At 37.8% G+C, this 18,616-nt stretch overlaps 1 protein-coding gene across 5 annotated transcripts in view; it reads right to left on the reverse strand.

Annotated features, from left to right (window-relative positions):
- The window catches only part of nt5c2b (5'-nucleotidase, cytosolic IIb), a 32,932-nt gene extending 14,372 nt beyond the window's left edge, over nt 1-18,560 (reverse strand). The window contains exons 1-9 of one of the 5 annotated variants that reach the window (XM_067404954.1): nt 18,360-18,560; nt 16,319-16,442; nt 11,626-11,699; nt 4,191-4,308; nt 3,977-4,072; nt 3,791-3,882; nt 900-957; nt 359-409; nt 171-264 (exon numbers count right to left, since the gene is read on the reverse strand). In XM_067404954.1, coding sequence (XP_067261055.1) covers nt 171-264; nt 359-409; nt 900-957; nt 3,791-3,882; nt 3,977-4,072; nt 4,191-4,308; nt 11,626-11,699; nt 16,319-16,422 — 687 coding nt within the window. In that variant the 5' untranslated portion in view covers nt 16,423-16,442; nt 18,360-18,560. Of the gene's footprint in view, nt 1-170; nt 265-358; nt 410-899; nt 958-1,535; nt 3,713-3,790; nt 3,883-3,976; nt 4,073-4,190; nt 4,309-11,625; nt 11,700-12,543; nt 12,642-16,318; nt 16,443-18,359 lie in introns of those variants that run through there. The other 4 variants (XM_067404949.1, XM_067404950.1, XM_067404953.1 and 1 more) reach the window with 4 other exon arrangements.
- Between the last annotated feature and the right edge of the window lie 56 nt (nt 18,561-18,616).

Raw genomic sequence — 18,616 nt, forward strand, 5'->3', positions numbered from 1 at the left:
CAAACCTTTATTTTGTATGCGATTAATTGTGATTAATAGTTTGACAGCCCTATCCGTGTGCATCACTGATCCTTATTTTTTTTATCTGTGTATTTTTCTAAGTGCTATATGAATAAAGGTGGCTTGACTTCAGAAAGAAAGAAAGAAAGACAAACAGAGAATCTTGTTACCTTAAAATGTACCCAGTCTACAGCATCTCGGACATCTTGGAACATGCTCTTGAAGGACATGAAGAGATCTCCATCCTTAAAGCCTGTTTCACAGCTAAAGGTTTAGAAGAACAAAGGGACAGCAGAGTAAGAGGCCGAGCGCCAGCTATGACACATTTTATCCACAGTCAGACATGTTTAAATGGGACAGTCTTCCCTTGTTTGAGGTTGTCCGAGCCAAACAGGAAAGCTCTCTCCCCCTAAAAGGACCAACAGGTGTTTCAGAGGACATGCATCCATACCAAAACACAAATCACAGACTATTACGTTTTAACAAGACTTTATCTACACTAAATAGGTCTGGCTGCTTTTTTTTTTTTTTCCAGAGCATGAATAAAGTTTTTTCCATGCTGTTTAAAAAGTTATATTTTTAAACTGTCTATTTACATGCACTGTGATTAGTCATTAGCAAGTTACAGTAAACTGATGATAAATTATGTCATGCATGAACCATAGTTGAATCACAGACAACAATCTGCTTGTGTCATCCTGTTTTATAGCATAGTTGTAAAATGTTTATGCTGTATTAAGATTTTCTTATCAAGTCGTAACGTGCTTTCTGGTGGACTGATATAGAATATCAAATAGTCCTCACCCACAGTAAATGATACTGATTATCAATCACTGGTATGGCTGTATGCAGTGTCCAAGGCAACAGAGTAATAGAATCATAGTCACTGGAACTCTTACCTGGAATATCGGTCACAGTTTGAGAAGAAGTCAACCAGGCAGGCTAAGAGGTATGTTTCTGTGCGGAGAGAGAAAAACAGATATAGAAAGACAGAGAATGTGAAAGTTGTTCTCAAAGTTCTAAAATTTTTTGCACATCATTTAAATTATACACTACCGTTTAAAGGTGCTGTAAGTATTATTTGACCAATGCTGTTGGACATTGTTGATATTTGAAATCAACCCAAACAAACCCACCCCTCTCTTCATTGCTCCGCCACCAAAACTCACACTCCAATCCTAACCACCCTGTTTCGAGTCGGTCTCGAACCCCGGCCCGATTGCTGCTGGCATGCGAGGCGAGTGCACTATCAATTCTCTATTCAAACCTCATTCTCTAGAGGTCATCGGTGTGCAGTAGTTTAACCGTACAACTCTCACTATCTGGTCACTGTTACGCAATGTGAGAATGCATGTCTGTTTATCACAGCTGACAACACAACAAAATACTTCATGAAAAATAAAGCGCAGTTGATGAACGAATGACAAGAAAGCACAAAAAATGAACGTACAGTACACAAGAGTAAATACAAAGTGTTCGTTGTTAGTCGCCAACAGTATAGCAGCTCCAGAGAATCAAAACCCAGCGTTACTTACATGAGTAGCAGGATCAAAGCAGCCTCCGCATCTGTTTTCAGGTCTTCCCTCTCTCCAGCACTGGAAAGCTTTTCTAATACAAACACGGGTCCTAAAGCGCTTGCCCAGTCATAAACCTTCATTCCAGTGATATTCTTTTGAGCTCTTTTGTATTGTGTCACATCTCTCGTTCTGCAGTTTTTTTTTTATTATTATTTTCAAATCTCACTCTTGCTTGTTCTCTCTCCTCGACCATCATACGCCCCTAATGCTGATTGGTTAGACGTTTTTTGTTGGTATCGGCCCAACTAACTTCCAAACAGTGTTTCTGAAATACTACTGATTCCCCCTTTAAACGTTTGGAGTCAGTAAGATTTTTTTTTTTAAGAATTTACTTTTATTCAGTGAGAATGCATTAAATTGATCAAAGGTTACAGTTAAGACATTTATAATGTTACAAACAAATAAAAAAATATATATTGAACAGTTCCCATAGAAATATTAAGCAGCGTAACCGTTTTCAACACTGAAGGATCATGTGACACTGAAGACTGGAGTAATGGCTGCTGAAATTACAGCTTTTCCATCAAAGGAATAAATTACATTTTAAAAATATATTAAAATGCAATAATATTTCACAATATTACTGTTTGTACTGTATATTTGATCAAATAAATGTAGCCTTGATGAGAATAGGAGACTTTAATATTAAAAACTCTTACTGACCCCAAACTTTTGAATGGCAGTGAGCGTAAAAATAACATTTTGCCACACCTGCCAATGGCTGGTGACTTGAGAAAATTTACCAGCCATAAATAATTTTTATCAGCCATTAAACTGTATGTGTAGGGAACCAGGGTTACAAACATAACCAGAAATGTTCTCTTTCATAGGGAACGCTGCGTCAGTTGCTGACACTATGGGGACGTTAATACCCTCTACGCCATGCTGACTAATGAAGGTTACCAAGCAAAATTTTGTCAAGCTTAAATGCATCAGCAACTAATTAGGACGCATCCTGTGACACCACAGTCTTCCTGACACGGGTACTCATTTTTAGTGTGGAATGAAATGGCATATTTAGCCAGCAAACATTGCAATCTCATCCATCACTAATAAATTTAATTTCTGGTCGGAAACACTGTTACAGAGTTAGATGTCCACCCGCAGTTTCACCTCACTGGTACCAGGGCCCTCATTTATCAACAGTGCATAGAAAAGGTTCTATATTTTGTCCTACGAATTAAATTTTGAATGTGCCTAAGTACAAGGAAATCCGAAAGTAACAAAATAGCAACTTTATTCCACAATATCGAGTGATGGGTGATTTCAAAACATTGCTTCATGAAGCTTCAAAGCCAGTGGTTCAAAGTGCCAAAAATCACTTGATTTCAGTAAACAAGGCTTTGTTACGTCGTGTTTTGAAATTTCAATAGTTCACGTGACTTTGGCAGTTTGATACACGCTCCAAACCACTGATTCGAAACAAATAATTCGTAAAGCTTTGGAGCTTCATGAAGCAGTGTTTTGACACTGCTTCACTCCATCACTAGATACTGTTGAATAAAGTCGCTATTTTGTTATTTTTGGTACACAAAAAGTATTCTCGTCGCTTTATAATATTAAGGTTGAACCACTGTAGTCACATGAACTGTTTTAAATATGTTTTTAGTAGTTTTCTGGGCATTGAAAAAGAGAGTGTTATTGCTGGCGATGCAGGCCTCACTGAGCCATCGGATTTTATCAAAAATATCTTATTTTGCATTCCGAAGATGAACGAAGGTCTTACAGGTGTGGAACGACATGAGGGTGAGCAATAAATGATATAATTTTCATTATTGGGTGAACTAACCCTTTAAGTTCAGTAGCAACTTTGCTTGGTTTATTTAAAAAGAAGCTGTAAAAAATTAATTATACTAGTCCATAACAACAATTACCTGCTTTAAATGTAATTGGAAATACAATTGTGACTTTAAAATAAAAAAACAAGCTTGCATTTTGATAAAAATTCAATTCATTACTCACTCTGTACTACTATACAACGAAATTCCAGAGAAAAAAACTGCACCTTATTATTTTATCCAAATATGGCAGCAGTTAGTCAGTCAGAACAAAGATCAGATTGTTCAAACACTTTGCAATTAAGGAAATTTCATATACACACTCCTCACAAAGACAAGTATTAAAAGAGTTAAAAAAAAAAAAAATCCACTGTTAATGTATCTCTGAATGGCAGCCAGTGACAGGGATATGTAGGACAGTGATGAAGTGCCTACCTGGAAGGTTAAAAAGTGTGTTGAGGATGTAAAAGCGTTCTGTGTCATCACGCTGGATAAACTTGTTGGGATAGAGCTCTCGGATGTCAGGGCTGGCAGGGAACACAGGAACATTGAGCACATACTCCACTGGTTTTATCAGAGATCAGTAACCAAGCCCATCCATCGGGGGCCGGGATTACTCACCCTCGCAGGAAGTTAAAGCCATGGACACAGACCAGGATGTTTCCATAAGCATCCACCTTCAGGAGGTTGCCATACATGGTGTCAAACACAAGACCTCTGTAAGAAAGTACAATAAAGGGTTAGATGTGATTTTATATTTATAGGAAAATTAGCACAAGATAATCTTGGTACTGATAACTTTCTCAAATATGATCTGCCAATGAGAGTTCTTTACCTTGTAGGGAAAGTGGGGTCGTAAACAAAACCGAGCAGTTCCTGTGGGTAGCCAATGGAGACCAGCCGCTCCACAGTCAGATCAAAGCCCAAAGATTCATATTCAGGTGATTTATATACTACAGATAGAGAGGTGTTCAGTGAGACACATTGGACAGCATCAATAAAATTAACAGGCTAATATATAAGTCCATCTGTTACATTCAGTACAGTCCTGTAATATGTAATAACCAGTGAAGAATAGTTCATTCAAAAATGAAAATTCTTTATTTACTCACCCTCATGTTGTTCAAAACTTGCATAACTTTCTTTTTGCTGTCGAACACGTTTTTTTTTTTTTTGTGTGTGTGTGTTCCACGGTAGAAAGAATGTCATACAATTTTTCATTGACATAGTGAGTAAATGATGACAGAATTTTCACTTTTAGGGGAACTATGCCTTTTAATATGATGCCTTACAACCACCGTCACTTCACCAAATTAACATTTTTGAAGATTTTTGGCTGAAATTTCTGTAAATTCCCTCGACGCTAAAGGGAAGGCAAGGTGCTCAATAACCACTGACCAAAAATAAAACAGAAAGATGCATGCATGGCAGCGCAAGTGTTGTATTTAAAGACGCTCTCTGGGAGCGCTCTTTAGAACAGCACCTGTGATACGTGTCGACCCTAACCTTGTCCTTCCGCAGAGCAAGAGAAGGGTACCAGAACATTCACATTACAAAGGCTTAGCAGGGCCATGTATGCTCTGTGATCTAATCCAGTATGAAACCGGACCCACTTACCCTAAACGTTTTAAACCCAATTAGACCCAAAGCCTGTGCAGAGGGATTTGGGTGGTATTTCAGCAACAGAAGGCATTTTGCGTGACTAATTCCTATATTTGTTGTTCCACCCTCACACCCAAATGAAGGAGAAATTAAAATAAAAAAGACGTGTACAACAACAGCTTCAGCAAATCTGTGGGTTACTGTACTGTACACAGACAGTTCGTGTTACATGTTGTCATGGAAGAGCTGGAAATGTGTTAGGCTTGTTATTGACGAGGCGGCAGGTCAAAGGGTAGAGTGCCTCAGGGTGAATTCCTAGGTCTATTGATAATGAAGACGTTTGACCACAACAACCTGCTTGTTTTTTGACAGAATTCTTTTTTTCTACAATAGGCTTATGTTTGTGCATGTCTGGAGATGAAGCCTTATTCTACCTGAGAACACCTTTATTTATGCAGCTGTTCTTTTATGTGCATTTTTTTCCTTCAAAGCTATTATTCTCAACAAACAAATACATACATTCAACTTAGACAGACATAGACTGAAAAGGTTCTATACACTGCCGTGGACCTTTGTTGAGCTCTGACAGAAACACTGTGTTGTTTAAAAAGATTTACTATGCTATTAACAAGCTATGGCGATCTAATTGACATTTTCTAATTTTTTTCCATAGCTACTAATTACTTTGTAATTTTCCTAAACTATACATACTGTCATACTGTTATATATATATATTTATTTTATTTTTTTCCCCCAGTTCTGCCAAACTGACTTAACCAACCACAATTTACCAACCTGTGAGTTCAATGAGATATTTGTAGAATTACATCTGGTGAGATTCAGGTCTGTTCCAGGCATTGTATCTTTACAGATGTATGACAGACAGGCTATTGAGGGGGAGGTGGATAGAACTGAATCCCCCACAGAGCCACAGCAGAAGTACTGGCGCACATAGGCAATCAAACCCCAACAGAGTCACTAACTCAGGCCAGATTCTTCCACCCAGATAGCAGCTGTACATAAACCCAACTGCCCCTTCCCTTTCTGTTTTTCTCTCTCCTCTTCACTATGTTCCACGAAGCTACAGCGAAACCTATTTTGAGCCTCTTTTTTTTTCCTCAGTCACCATTCCCATCATCACTCCTTGCTTAACTGCATACCAGTGTTGACCTTGGACAATTTTGTCCCTGAGCTAGCATACTACTGCTAGGGTGAAAGTCAAACATTTTTGACAGGTTTACTGAGGCCTGCAGACAGAATATCTATACCTCATTAAATGTGGCCTACATAAAGGTAATAGTTCACCCAAAAATGAAAATTATCCTATAATTTACTCACCCTCAAGCCATAGGTATATATGACTTTCTTCTTTCAGCCGAACACAATCTGAGTTATATTACTCTGGCTCTTCCCAGCTTTGTAATGGGATTGAATGGTGCCCGAGTTTTTGAAGATCCAAAAAGCGAATCTATCCATCAAAGTAATCTATACAACCCAAGTGGGTTAATAAATGCCTTCTGAAGGTAATTGATGGGGTTTGTAAGAAAAATATCCATATTTAAAACTTGATAAACTATAATCACTGGCTTCTTGCAATGGCCGTACATGTGTTTTAATATGTATGCATCATCGAGTTCCAGTGGAAGAGTGACCTCTGACCCGACGCATGACGTACTGACAAACGCGGAAGCGCAGAGGATAGAGCAAAACAAAACACTGGTCGTGAATTATAAGTCTAAAACGAGAATTTTTAAAGAGAAATGTTGGAGGATTTCGATAAAAGAGGAGCTTGAGTTAGTTGCCCAGCCGCGATATGCGTCTGCTCTCACCTAAACTTACGAGATCACTTTTTCGCAGGAACTCGATGATACATACATTTTAATAGGTTGGAAATCAATTTAAGGGGCAAATATTGGCCTTTAATGGGAAAGTAACTTCCTGTCACTGTCTATAGGTGATAAATCATAAAAAATATATAAATATATAAGATAAACATATGAATTCATTGTCCTCAATGTTGTTAGTACATGTAATGTTACTCATCTTCCTTCTTAAGGACCACAATGGAAATAAGCCTATGGGCTTTTTGTGTTTTTATCCTTTTGAACACTTCGTGTTGATTGTTGGTGTTCAATAAAGTATTCAATCAGTTACTATAAAACTTGACTTGACTTGCTTCAAGTGAGCCACTGACTTGACTTCACTTGCTTGGTGTGTGTGCACTGCAACTTGAGATTTGAGCTGAGATGATGGCTTCTAGTCGACTAGAAGAGGCTTAGTTGACCAAAATTGGCGCAGAAACGAAAAAAAAATCTTGTGGCGAAGTCACGCAGTTCGTGAGGGACAGATTGTTAATGGCGGTTCCTTGTGGTAACAACAGTATGTTGGGTAGGAAATCATCCATCAACCTCAAATATGGCATCATTTGAAACATGTAAGTAATAGCAACTTTAGATGGCCACTCCCTTTAACATTAACCTATACAAATGTGCGCTATTATTAGGTGCATATCCAAGTGTTTGTGTGGTGAGTGTAAGCTAAAGTATAGCACACTTACTGCAAGACATGGAGGCGCCAGCGCGATCACTTGCATTTTTACTGATAATAGGGGTGGGACAAAATATCGATATGGCGATATATCGTCATCCTTCTCTGTGCGATGCGATTCGTATCGCTGCGCCAAATATCGATATTTTAATTTAAAAAAATAAAGCGCTATATATAGATTTCTTTGCTCAAAACGTCCTACTTCAAGGCGGCGCTCGACACATGAATGAGGGAAACGTGAACTTAAGTTAACTAGCCTAAGAAAAAGAGGTTATTAACAGGATGGCGGACAGCAGTGTGAGTAAAATAGATGCCCCAGCCACGTTTAAGTTCAAAGTCTTGACGCACTTTTATACTATTGATGTGACAGTCGTAGACATCTTTGACGTTCTTCACCGAGTGCTTAGATATACACGGGAGCATTCGAAAGCATATATTAGGGATCCTCTGATAGACGCCTGCTTTCGAACGCTCCCGTGTATATCTAAGCGCTTGAAGAACGTCAAAGGGTCTGTTTGCACCTGGTGACTTCATGCATTTTCTCTGATCGGATAGCTATCTGATCGTGAAAAGACCAGGTCTAAATGCCTAAATGCCTATAAACGCATTTGAGACGGATTTAAATCCGATCGCTCAAACCACTTCAGGAGATGGTCTGGGACGCATTCCAGTCAAAACTGTCTATGCTCAGTCTAAATGCATCTGGTTGTTGAAACTACATATGTAAATTTTACTTCTCCCAAAAATACTAAAACTGAAACATGTGAGAGTCAGATATGACAACGCTACTGCATCACTAATCGCCGCAGATCTCTTCAGCAAGCTGACGCGCAAACTGCCGCATATGAAAGTGAAAGTAAGTCGCAGACGCATAACACACAATTATCTTCATTAAAAGTAATGATACCTTATACCAGTGCTGTTGCCGCTCTCTCCTATTGCAGTCTTTGATTTTGAAATTAACTGATGGTCAATAAAATGCACCTCATATTTCTTGCTTTTGGTGACGTGAACTCTATTAAATATACATATAAGATCGGATTTATCCGTTAACCTGCACTTAACCTTTTCACGTGCATTTTGTTTTCATGTTAAGACCAATATCGCGATGTATCATTATAGGATTGTCTAGCGATATATCGATTATCGCAGAATCGCTGACTCGCGATATTATCGTGATCGTATCGTATCGTGAGGTACCCTCCGATTCCCACCCCTAACTGATAACAGCGAAAACAACTTTAAAAAAAATTCATTTTTGGAGTAATACATTGTTAGAAACTGTAAAGGGTTTACTTTTATGCATGTAAACTCACAATAACAAGAAAACTTTGTGCCTTTGTAAAAAAAAATAATAAAAATAAATAAAAAACAGGATGCACTTTCTGCTGTCTTGGTCTCCCCGAACCCAGCGTATAATCTACTTGCCTCACAGACATGAGAAATAGGTCTATAGAAAGCTTGAAATGGTGGAGTAAGAGAGCTCTTGGATTTAATCAAAAGTATATTAATTTGTGTTCTGAAGATGAAAGTAGGTCTTACGGGTTTGGAACGACATGAGGGTGAGTAATTAATGACAGAATTTTCATTTTTGTGTGAACTAACCCTTTAACATGTCAAATCCTCAAGCTTTTATTTTGGAGGAATATTGGTAATGCTGTAAACTTCTGTCTACATAAATGTTGGCAGTTAAGCAAATGTGAATGCAAATAAAGTGAACCTAGTGCACAATGCATTCCCAAATGATGTTAAACTCACAGCGCTTGCAGAGATGGAGTTAGATTACTGGTCAGCAAACCCAGTAAAGACCAGTAAGCCCCCTCTTCAGTGGGGATGTGAGTTTTAATGGGCAAGATCAAATCTTCATCATAACTAATTTAAGCTGACGCCAGAGAGCTTTCACCTCCATTACTGACGGCAGTAAGATGATTCCAGCTAAATTATGCTTTAGACTTCTGTACTATGACACATAAGTCCACTCTATTACTTTTAAATTGATTATTAGCACTGCAGTTGACAGTAAACAAGAAATTCAAAATATTTTTTGTATTTTCCAAACTTGTTTGCAATGACCTATGTTACAGGGCCACTCAGGCCATTAAGATTCATGTTTCTTCTTCTGTACACCGAATACACTCCTGGAGAGATTATTACACATGCATACGTGATCAGCATGAAGGTATGATGTCAGGCCGAAGTTCATAGCTCATGTTACCTTCAGTAAGAAAATGTAATTTATTTTCGCTGTACAGGGTAAACAAACTCCACCAACCCCTCAGTCTGTCCATCAAGCTCTCCCTGACTAACATGTTCTAGCTGCATTAAACCTCTGGCTGACTTTGGACTGCTGTCAGTTTTTTAAACAACAGCATATATGCTGTACTGAATGTGTCTTTCATTTACTAAATTGATTAAAAAACATTCTTAAGTAAAAATGATCCTGTTATTTAATCAGGGCTTTAGTTCTCTGTCCTGTGAAAAAGCACTTAGTCTATACAAAGAATGCAAAGGTGGCAGGTTTCCTCTATGATTTCATGGACTGTCAGGTTGAAGAGCTGTCAACACCAAGCTTAGATGGAGAGTTTGTTCCACAGCTCTGTACACGTGCAGGGTATTATCTTGCACGCTGGTCCCAATCACAAAGGGGATTTGGTCGGGCAATGGACTCAATAAGCAACAGGAAATATTAATCAGGGCTTGAATCTAGCATTGTGTTGGAAAGTGGTCCTAAACCCCTGTATGGCTTGGTTTAATGCTTCTTTGTAGCCTGGATTTGAGATCAACAATGAATACTAACATCTACTAATATTCCATCGTAGTGCCAAAAGAAAATTTGTCACCACCAAGAGTGAAAAGGATTTTTATTTCTTTGAGAGAGTACAACATATTCACTGAATAAATAAAAGATAGATTGGTAGTTCAAGCATTTTATTGAATTTATTATAAGTTAAAGATGACCCAAAAAATTGAAAATTCTGTCATCATCATTCTGTTTAACATGAATATATTTCGAAAAATGTCTCAATGTGTTTTTTTATTTATTTTTTTTATGTCCATACAAACAGTCAACGTGGCCCATTGTTGTTTTGAACCCAAGCACTTTCACTGTATGGACAAAACCATTAAAACATTCTTTTAAATATCTTCTTTTATGTTCTGCAGAATAAATCTAGTCATACAAGTTTTGAATGACATCAGGGTGAGTAAATGATGAAAGAATTCTCTTTTTTTTGTTACCTATCAAGAGTGATGTATTATAAGTTAGTTGGCTAAAGACAACAGTATGTTTGTCAAAGAATTTGTGTCTGTGTCCTTTTATTTTATTGATGGATATTGATTTTTGAGGACCTCTGAACTGTGGTTGCAACCTGATCAGAGGATAAGAAACAATATAGGGTTTGTACTTGCAAACATTTGCTTTTGGTTACAGCCAGCTGTAATGTGGAGGATGTCAACAGCTGAGCAGCCTTTAGCTTAGGCCACATTAGCCGGCTGGCTACGATACACACTATCCACCTCTTAAGAGCCATCAATTCAAACTGTCAAAGAACTGATCTCCTCTCTCATGGCCCACAGCCCGGATTTAGAGAGGACTTTATCCTCCACCAGCAGCTGAGTCCCTGGGACCAATAGCCGAAAGCAAAGGGATTTCAGAAACCCAATGCATCTGATCCATGTTAAACTGTTAAAGCATAAGAACCAAACCCTCTCTTATTTCAGGTACTTGGCTGACCTAAACGACAAAATATATTAAGCTGTAAATAAGGTTGCTTGTTTATGTTGATGGTCAGTTCAACAAACTAAGCCCCTAGCCAACAAGACAAACTCCAGGGATCAGATCACATAAAATAGAGCACTCTGTGTTTAAGAGACATCACCTCAGTTTTTTCAGATTCCAAAAACAGACGAGTAACAGCTAAATATACCCAAGAATCCTACTGTATGTTTACCCAGAGATTCTAAGCAAGAGTGTTACTGGCTCCATTTGAGAGACATAAACACAGGGACAGATCTATTGAGGTTTTTATAAATCGGTGCATTCCTAATGTTGTAGATGGAAAAGAGATGTTTGACTGTAAACAATTAAGTGTAATCATCAAGTAAAGTAGGAAACACCTCACCTGCTAAAGTGTAGTCCATGTCGAAGCCGAAGCATTTAATCTTTTCCATGGCCAGACTTCTGTTCACAAACACTCTGGAGAAGAAGGTGAAACAGTCAGAGGTGTGTCTTTTGCAATATTGTGCCAGAATTAGGAATCAGTTAAAATAGTCTACAAACAAAATGTCATTTCATAGATTTTCATAATAATTCAGGTCTATAAAACAAACGATTTAGCACCTAAGGAGCTTATTCAAACATTCTTGAAGTGAAGGAATTTTATCAATCTATCAAACTCTGCAAACTCCAGTCAGATGCTAAATCATTTCTCAATTTCGTAATAAAAAAATAAAAAACAGGGATCATTTCTAAAGATATCTAAAGATACTTTCAAAGGGATACCTTTCAGAAAATAATATCAAAAATCACTACAGTATGGCATTCTAGGCAATAAATAAACTCCCGTTCCCTGTGACAGGGCCAACATGCTAAGAGTGATCTGCATTTATTTTGCACACTGACAGCTCTATGCTTTAGTCCATAAGCCTTGATATTTAATGCCAAGATATGAACACAAATGAAAGTCTGAATCACTCTCTGTGCATGCATATAATCTGATAGTGACACAGATAAATCACAGAAAACAACAGATGGATATTTGTGTATGCACTGCCATAATTTTACAAACACTTTAAAGTTATATATTGCATTAAGAAACCATTTCAATGACATGAAATAACAAATTCAAAATTGTCACAGCAGCTAAATATGTGTTAAGTAGTATATTTTTAAAAAAACAACAACAAAAAACAGACTCGTGCCAAGCACTTTTTCGACCTGATAAAAATGTACCCAATTAAAAAAAAAGGAGAAATTCTACAAAAAAAAAAAAAAGAATCATTACTACCAAAAAAAAAAAAATTACTTTGATCAAACCTACCTTGTGGTGGCACAACATTGGACTACATCCCATGATTCTCTTTTCCAAGTAGGACCTGTGTGCTGCATTCTGAGTGGATGTCACTGCTCTATCTGGTCTGTCAAGCCCATTTCCCTGTTCACCCTGTTACCCCCACAGTTCAAACAATAGCCCCCTCTCTCTGCTTTCTTGTCATTGAATTTCTGACTTGTTGCAAAAATGTTTGTGCCAGTTCTATAGCATTCTCTGTTGTTGTGCCAATTGTTGAGTTAGGGGTTGTTTGCTTCCCTTCAAAGACATCTAGAACAATCAACAACAGCATGAAGAACCAGGCGGGCGCAGCGGCTCAGTCAACAGAGTGTGCATCACTGTTTACAGACAGCTGGTAAACAGATTACTCTTGTATCTCAAATGGATCCTCATTGTTGCCCTGTTCTGTAATAGGCTACTTATACTGTACCACAGACATTTTAACGAAGGGGGGGGGATTACTTGTATAAAAATGAATGGAAGAAATATGGCACTTGTAAAAAGGGAAGTCCCACCTTTTCGCCTTTTTGAGTTTGTTTACTCGCCAATGTGAATGTGAAAATTATAGCTTTTAGAGTGATTTGAGCATTGTTGGCAGATTTTTGTTTTTCTGTTTAGTAATATTTTGTTATAATTAGTGATGCAACATAACCATTGTTTTTACAAAAACCAAAATTCAAGTTTACAAAACCAAAATTAAAATTTGGATAATTAGGAAATTGAGTAATTGAACTTGGTATGCTTTTCAGGGTGTTTTCAGGCGATAAACTAAACCAGTCGTAGTTAAGTTCTTTAGAAACAAGTTGTCTCTTGATATTTCAGCTGAACAAATTTTACATATTGCTGCTTTAGCATCATTTTTGGACATATTTATAGCTTATCCATGTTGTGTGCATGAAACAGACACTGAAAATGCAAAAATGCGTTACTGGAGAAACAAACAGTTTTGGTCAATGATTTGGGCCCTCCAATACTAATAGGGGCTTTGGCACCAGAGGAACCTTTTCATAGTTCCTAGAACCATTGGCTGAAGTACCCCGATTTTGATTTTAGTTCTAGGAACTCATTTTGGGGGAACTAAATTAGCTCCTACCTCAGAGTAAGGTAATGCTGCCTTCACATGCTATCGGAAATTTGATAATTCCCACTTCTGGAGTCGTGATTATGAGAAATGTGAGGGTGTTCATGTGTAATTTTGACCTAGGAAACTCATATTTACGATAATTCCGAGAGCATGTGAAGGCAGCATTAACCAGCACTATAGAAACTATCAGCGACGTAAGTGTATGCTGATACGTCAAACGCATGTCAAACACTGGTACCTGGCATTTTTAAAATACCGTGTAAACATATTTACTTCACGAACATGGAAAACAGTGATAACGGCATTTACTTGTTGTCTGCAGGGTTGTGTTCTTTCCTCCACCCCGATGATATGTAATACTAAAAGTTGTAGGAGATTTTGTCTCTTAGCCCCACTTTTTGCTCTTTCAGTCGCATAGATTATGCGTTTTCACATTCCATCTCGGTTATCATTGTTATCGACAAACAACAAACACAGCTCTGATCACGGCTTCTTTCATCCACCGTTTTTTAGCATTTGTAAATGCTGCACTTAAAGAAGCCGCTTCAGAGTTCCTATTCCTGATGCGAATGCACCAGGAACATGGCCTGGGGGAGAAATTAGTTACTGGGGAACTATCCTAGTGGCTAATTCCTATAACAGAGTTCCTAGAACTATTCGGTGCGAAAGCCCCTAATATCTCTATCACTAGTGATACACCAAAATTTCAGCAACCTTTCTAGAAATCTAGGCCTGTGTAGACCTTAATCCGCCCTGGTTTGGTTTCAGGTTATTGTATGTTTATTACCTATATAAATAGGGGGTGTTACAAAGACGGTCGCCACACAAACTGACTTACCTTAAAAAGATTTAACTGTACTAAGGATTACAGTTTTAGTCATTAATATACATGGACTGTAATCTTGTTTCTATTTTGTATATTCTACAGCTCCACAACTAAGTTCCACAGAGTTGACACAATTTTCACTGCACATCACACACACCAGATAACACTGCTGCCTTTGTACCTCAAATAGACTGTACGGACAGTGGAATCCTTGCCTTGACACTCACATTTACTTTTCCTTATCTCAACCCACTTATCTGGGTAATGGAAAAAGACAGTGAACTTTTGGCTTTAGCTCAGAGAAATCTAAAGTCAAAGTTCATATAAAGTAGAGAGAGAAAACTACCTTTACAGACATCACCTTTGGTTGGATTAATGCCACAAATGTGACGCTGTGTATTAAAAGGGACAGATTTTTGCGAAGAACCGAATGGCACTCCTTTTATCTATTGCAGATTGCATAACTCCACTGCATGATAGTTCACCACACAAACTCCATATTTGTGGGGTTGCACAAGCTCCTCTTTGCTTCTCAGTCACGTGTTCCGCCATGCCCGTTTCCAGTATGTAGTTTGAACCATAGCTGCAGGGTTTTGCCTTTAATTAGGTAACTTCAATCTATATTTGTGATCTGCGAAAACCCATCACATGAGGAATTTTTACCTATCACTTTGTAAAAACAGGTTTAAATAACTGTCACCCCCTTTTTTTATAAAACAATTATACATATAATTGTTTATATTTTATAATAATATATTACAAAACATGTTTTACTCTTAAACTGCAAGAAAATCAAAACAAAAAAATGTCCACATTCCACATTTTAGGTTGATATATTTAAAAAATTAGCTTTCAGTAAGATTTTGTTTAGGCACAGTAGCAACCTTTTTCCACTAGATGACACCCAAGCTCCATATCTGACCATTTAAGGGCGCCTCCATTTATTTGAGTGATCTGATCCATACATTTCAATATTTTCATACATTTTATGAAGTAGACATCCTCTTCAGAAGTAGTTTGAGCAGTTTGGCAGTATTTGATTTGAATTCAACCTCTAATGAACACATAATTAGAACAAGTATGTGCATTATAGCTCAGTTGTTCTCTTGTGCTCTGCCTTCTCACTATACGTTGTATTAGAAAAAAAAATCTTTGCATGCCGTAGTTTACACAGGACTGGTGGGAAATTTGCATTAATACACCTTCATTCTACATGTTATGTGGTTTATTTTTATAGGTGAACTGTCTTTGTAGTGTTAAGTGAGGGAAAGCTATGGTCGATTTTTTTCACCTCCGCCGGGTGTATTCTTAAACAGTAACGTTAGAGAAAGACCGTCTTTTCGGTTTGCCACTATGAATCGCTATTTTTCTGCACTTAACAGGACAATTTTGCCAATATATTTTCAGAGATGATAGACAAGATGTCATAGAATAATAATTTAAAGAAAACCCAATTTTGACCAAAAAATGACATTCAACCTATTTTTTGACTTTACTGCAAACGTTCCATCGTGAGCCGACAATCCCAATTTACCAGAGCAGCTGCTGTCTAACCACTAGTATCCTTTCTTGACAGAGTTGCTTACATTCTTAATGTAGCACATAAAATGCAAAAATCATGGAGTATGTGCTAATGGAATGCTCAGTGAAAAGTATTACACACTCTGAGACTCAATAGGCTCTTCTAAAATGAGTGGATTGCAAACAAGTGACACTTTATCTAAATAGAAAGAATTGAAATATGTTTAAATATTCAAAATGCTATTTCCTTCTGAGGAGATGATGTCTCTGTGTTCTAAGCCTAGCGACCCAATTTTAGACAGTCATTATATAGTCAGTCTATTCTTCTGATATACCTATGGTAGGCCTCTCTCCTGTATTTCTTCATTGCCAGGCCATCCATGTTTGCTGGGAGATCTGCATAGTCCTGAAGTCGATCACTCCATGATGTAGTCATCATTAAATGTGTCGGTTCTGGGTCTGTAAAAAGATTTAAATGACCTATTAAATACTTTAAGAGAAAAAAAGAGAGAGAGAAAAAACCTCAAGCAATGCATTTTAGGTGATTCTTCCTTCTTATCTATCTTAGGCTTCAAAAGATCCCATTAAAGAATGAATGCACTTAGATTTATTAGATTGGATTAGTTTTTATCTATAGATTTTATCACCTAAGCAAGCCAATACACAACTCCTTGGCCTGTTTATGTGCCAACTTCTAATCTAATTGCATCAGAATCAAGAAAGTCAAGAATAACAAGGGACTGATTTGATTTTCTGAGTCATTTAAATAGAAAGCATTAAGCCTTGAAACACTTTGTCTGGTTGTTTCACACAAGAGAGTCCCAAGGGAGTCATTGTGAAATCCATTTCTCACTGCTGACAGAAATGTTTGACATGCATTACATCTTGTATTGCATTTTCACAACTTCTAGTAAATATACTATGCTTCCAAAATTAGTTTGTCAACATAAACAACCTCTGTGTCTGAACAATTCATTTTTGGTATGGAAAGAGTTCCAAGTAAATGAGCAAAATGCAAGAAAGCAACTAGACAACCTGATATTTTCTACTCTCTTTCTCTTGAAAGAAGTTAAATTACACCTCATAAAAAATGTAAGCACCATCCAAACTATTGACGCAAGATGAATGACATGCAGCATAGAAGCTAGAGTCAGCATTCTGGGGCCAGTGGCCTTCACAAAGGCTGACTTGCACAAACAAGCTGGAGACCTTAAGGGCAAAGAAAGGAGATTTTCCCACCAGTCGCGTCTATTTTATAATCGTAATGTTGAGGGGAAGGGGGATGTGAGAGAGTAGGGTTTAAAAAGAACTTCAGGCGGTGCTGACATCATTTTTCTCCTTCTGTAATAGAATAGCTTGCTTCTTAGAAAAGCATTTTATCATTCTTTCTCTTTTTTTCAAATATTTAGACATGCTCCTTTAGGACATACAACAGAAAACAGGCCTCCTTCCAAAAAAAGTAGGTTAAAACTCTTTCATTTAATAAGCAAAAATTTACCCCAAGCGGGTAGCTATAATGGCTCACTGTGGTCTATCAGGCGGATTTGCATCTAAATTTTTGGGAAAACCTGAAAAAGAAAGAAGGTTTTTCTTCTTTTGAGTGCCTTTGGTCCTTGAACACCAAATAGATGCACAAAAAAGAAAAACCTTTCTTTTCTGAGAGTTGTTTATATTGGCAGGATGTTCAGCTGTCATGGGAGTATTTGAAGGTTGATGGGTTTTGGTAACCTTATATCGGGTAGCTCTTTATTTCGCAATATTTAACTCTATCTATTTCACAAATAGTAGGTTAGGTATTCACAAATAACTAACAGTTTGACCCAAATTTAGCTTCGAAATGTTATGCCAAATCATTACCTCCGTACAAAACAGTAGCAGTTAGACACTGGGGATGAAAGCTTACTCATACAGACAACTAACCTGAACCAATTTGTTGCTTGCACTATTTAGATGCTTTTTTGCAAGTCATAACCACAACAAGTTACATTTAGCAGCTGAAAAACAAGGACAAAGCCCCCGAGGACATTAGGGCTGGCTAAGGCTAAGCAGCTATAGAATTTCCCACGAAAATGGCTGAAACAGAGCTTGACAATCTCCCAGTTTTGATAAGTAAAGGATGTATTAACGTTAAGCATTCATAATAGTCGGTATAGCGTCAGGTATATTGTTTATTTACGCTCTGGTAGAACACATCTTGAATGGAGTTCAATGGAGTTCAGCACAGCGCACTGATAAACAGCATTTTGAGCTTCGCGCAGAACATCAAACATCACCGATCTTTTCATGCGAGCAGAACACAAGCGAAGAGACATTCACGCAGACCACGCAAACCGTTGACACGAACAACTGTAAGTTCAACCCGATCCGCTCACTCACCTTCCGTCAACGCACAAAAGCTCAAGTGCACAGGCAGCGCTGGAAACCGCGATCGCTTCAGGAAATATCAGTAAGACAGAAAATCGCTGCAGTAGCTACTCGAGTGAAGCTGGAAGTCTACTGTTAATGTGAATCAAAAGCTCGTCTTTTCATAACCGTGTTGTAAGCAGTTGTTGAGAGGCAGGACGAGGCGGTGCTTGCGCTGTGCTACATCCAGAAGAGGAGGAGCAAAACCTGTCAACACATCAGAGACGGTG

Source organism: Chanodichthys erythropterus, chromosome 12, assembly GCF_024489055.1.
Source record: "Chanodichthys erythropterus isolate Z2021 chromosome 12, ASM2448905v1, whole genome shotgun sequence".
Lineage (NCBI taxonomy): Eukaryota > Metazoa > Chordata > Actinopteri > Cypriniformes > Xenocyprididae > Chanodichthys > Chanodichthys erythropterus.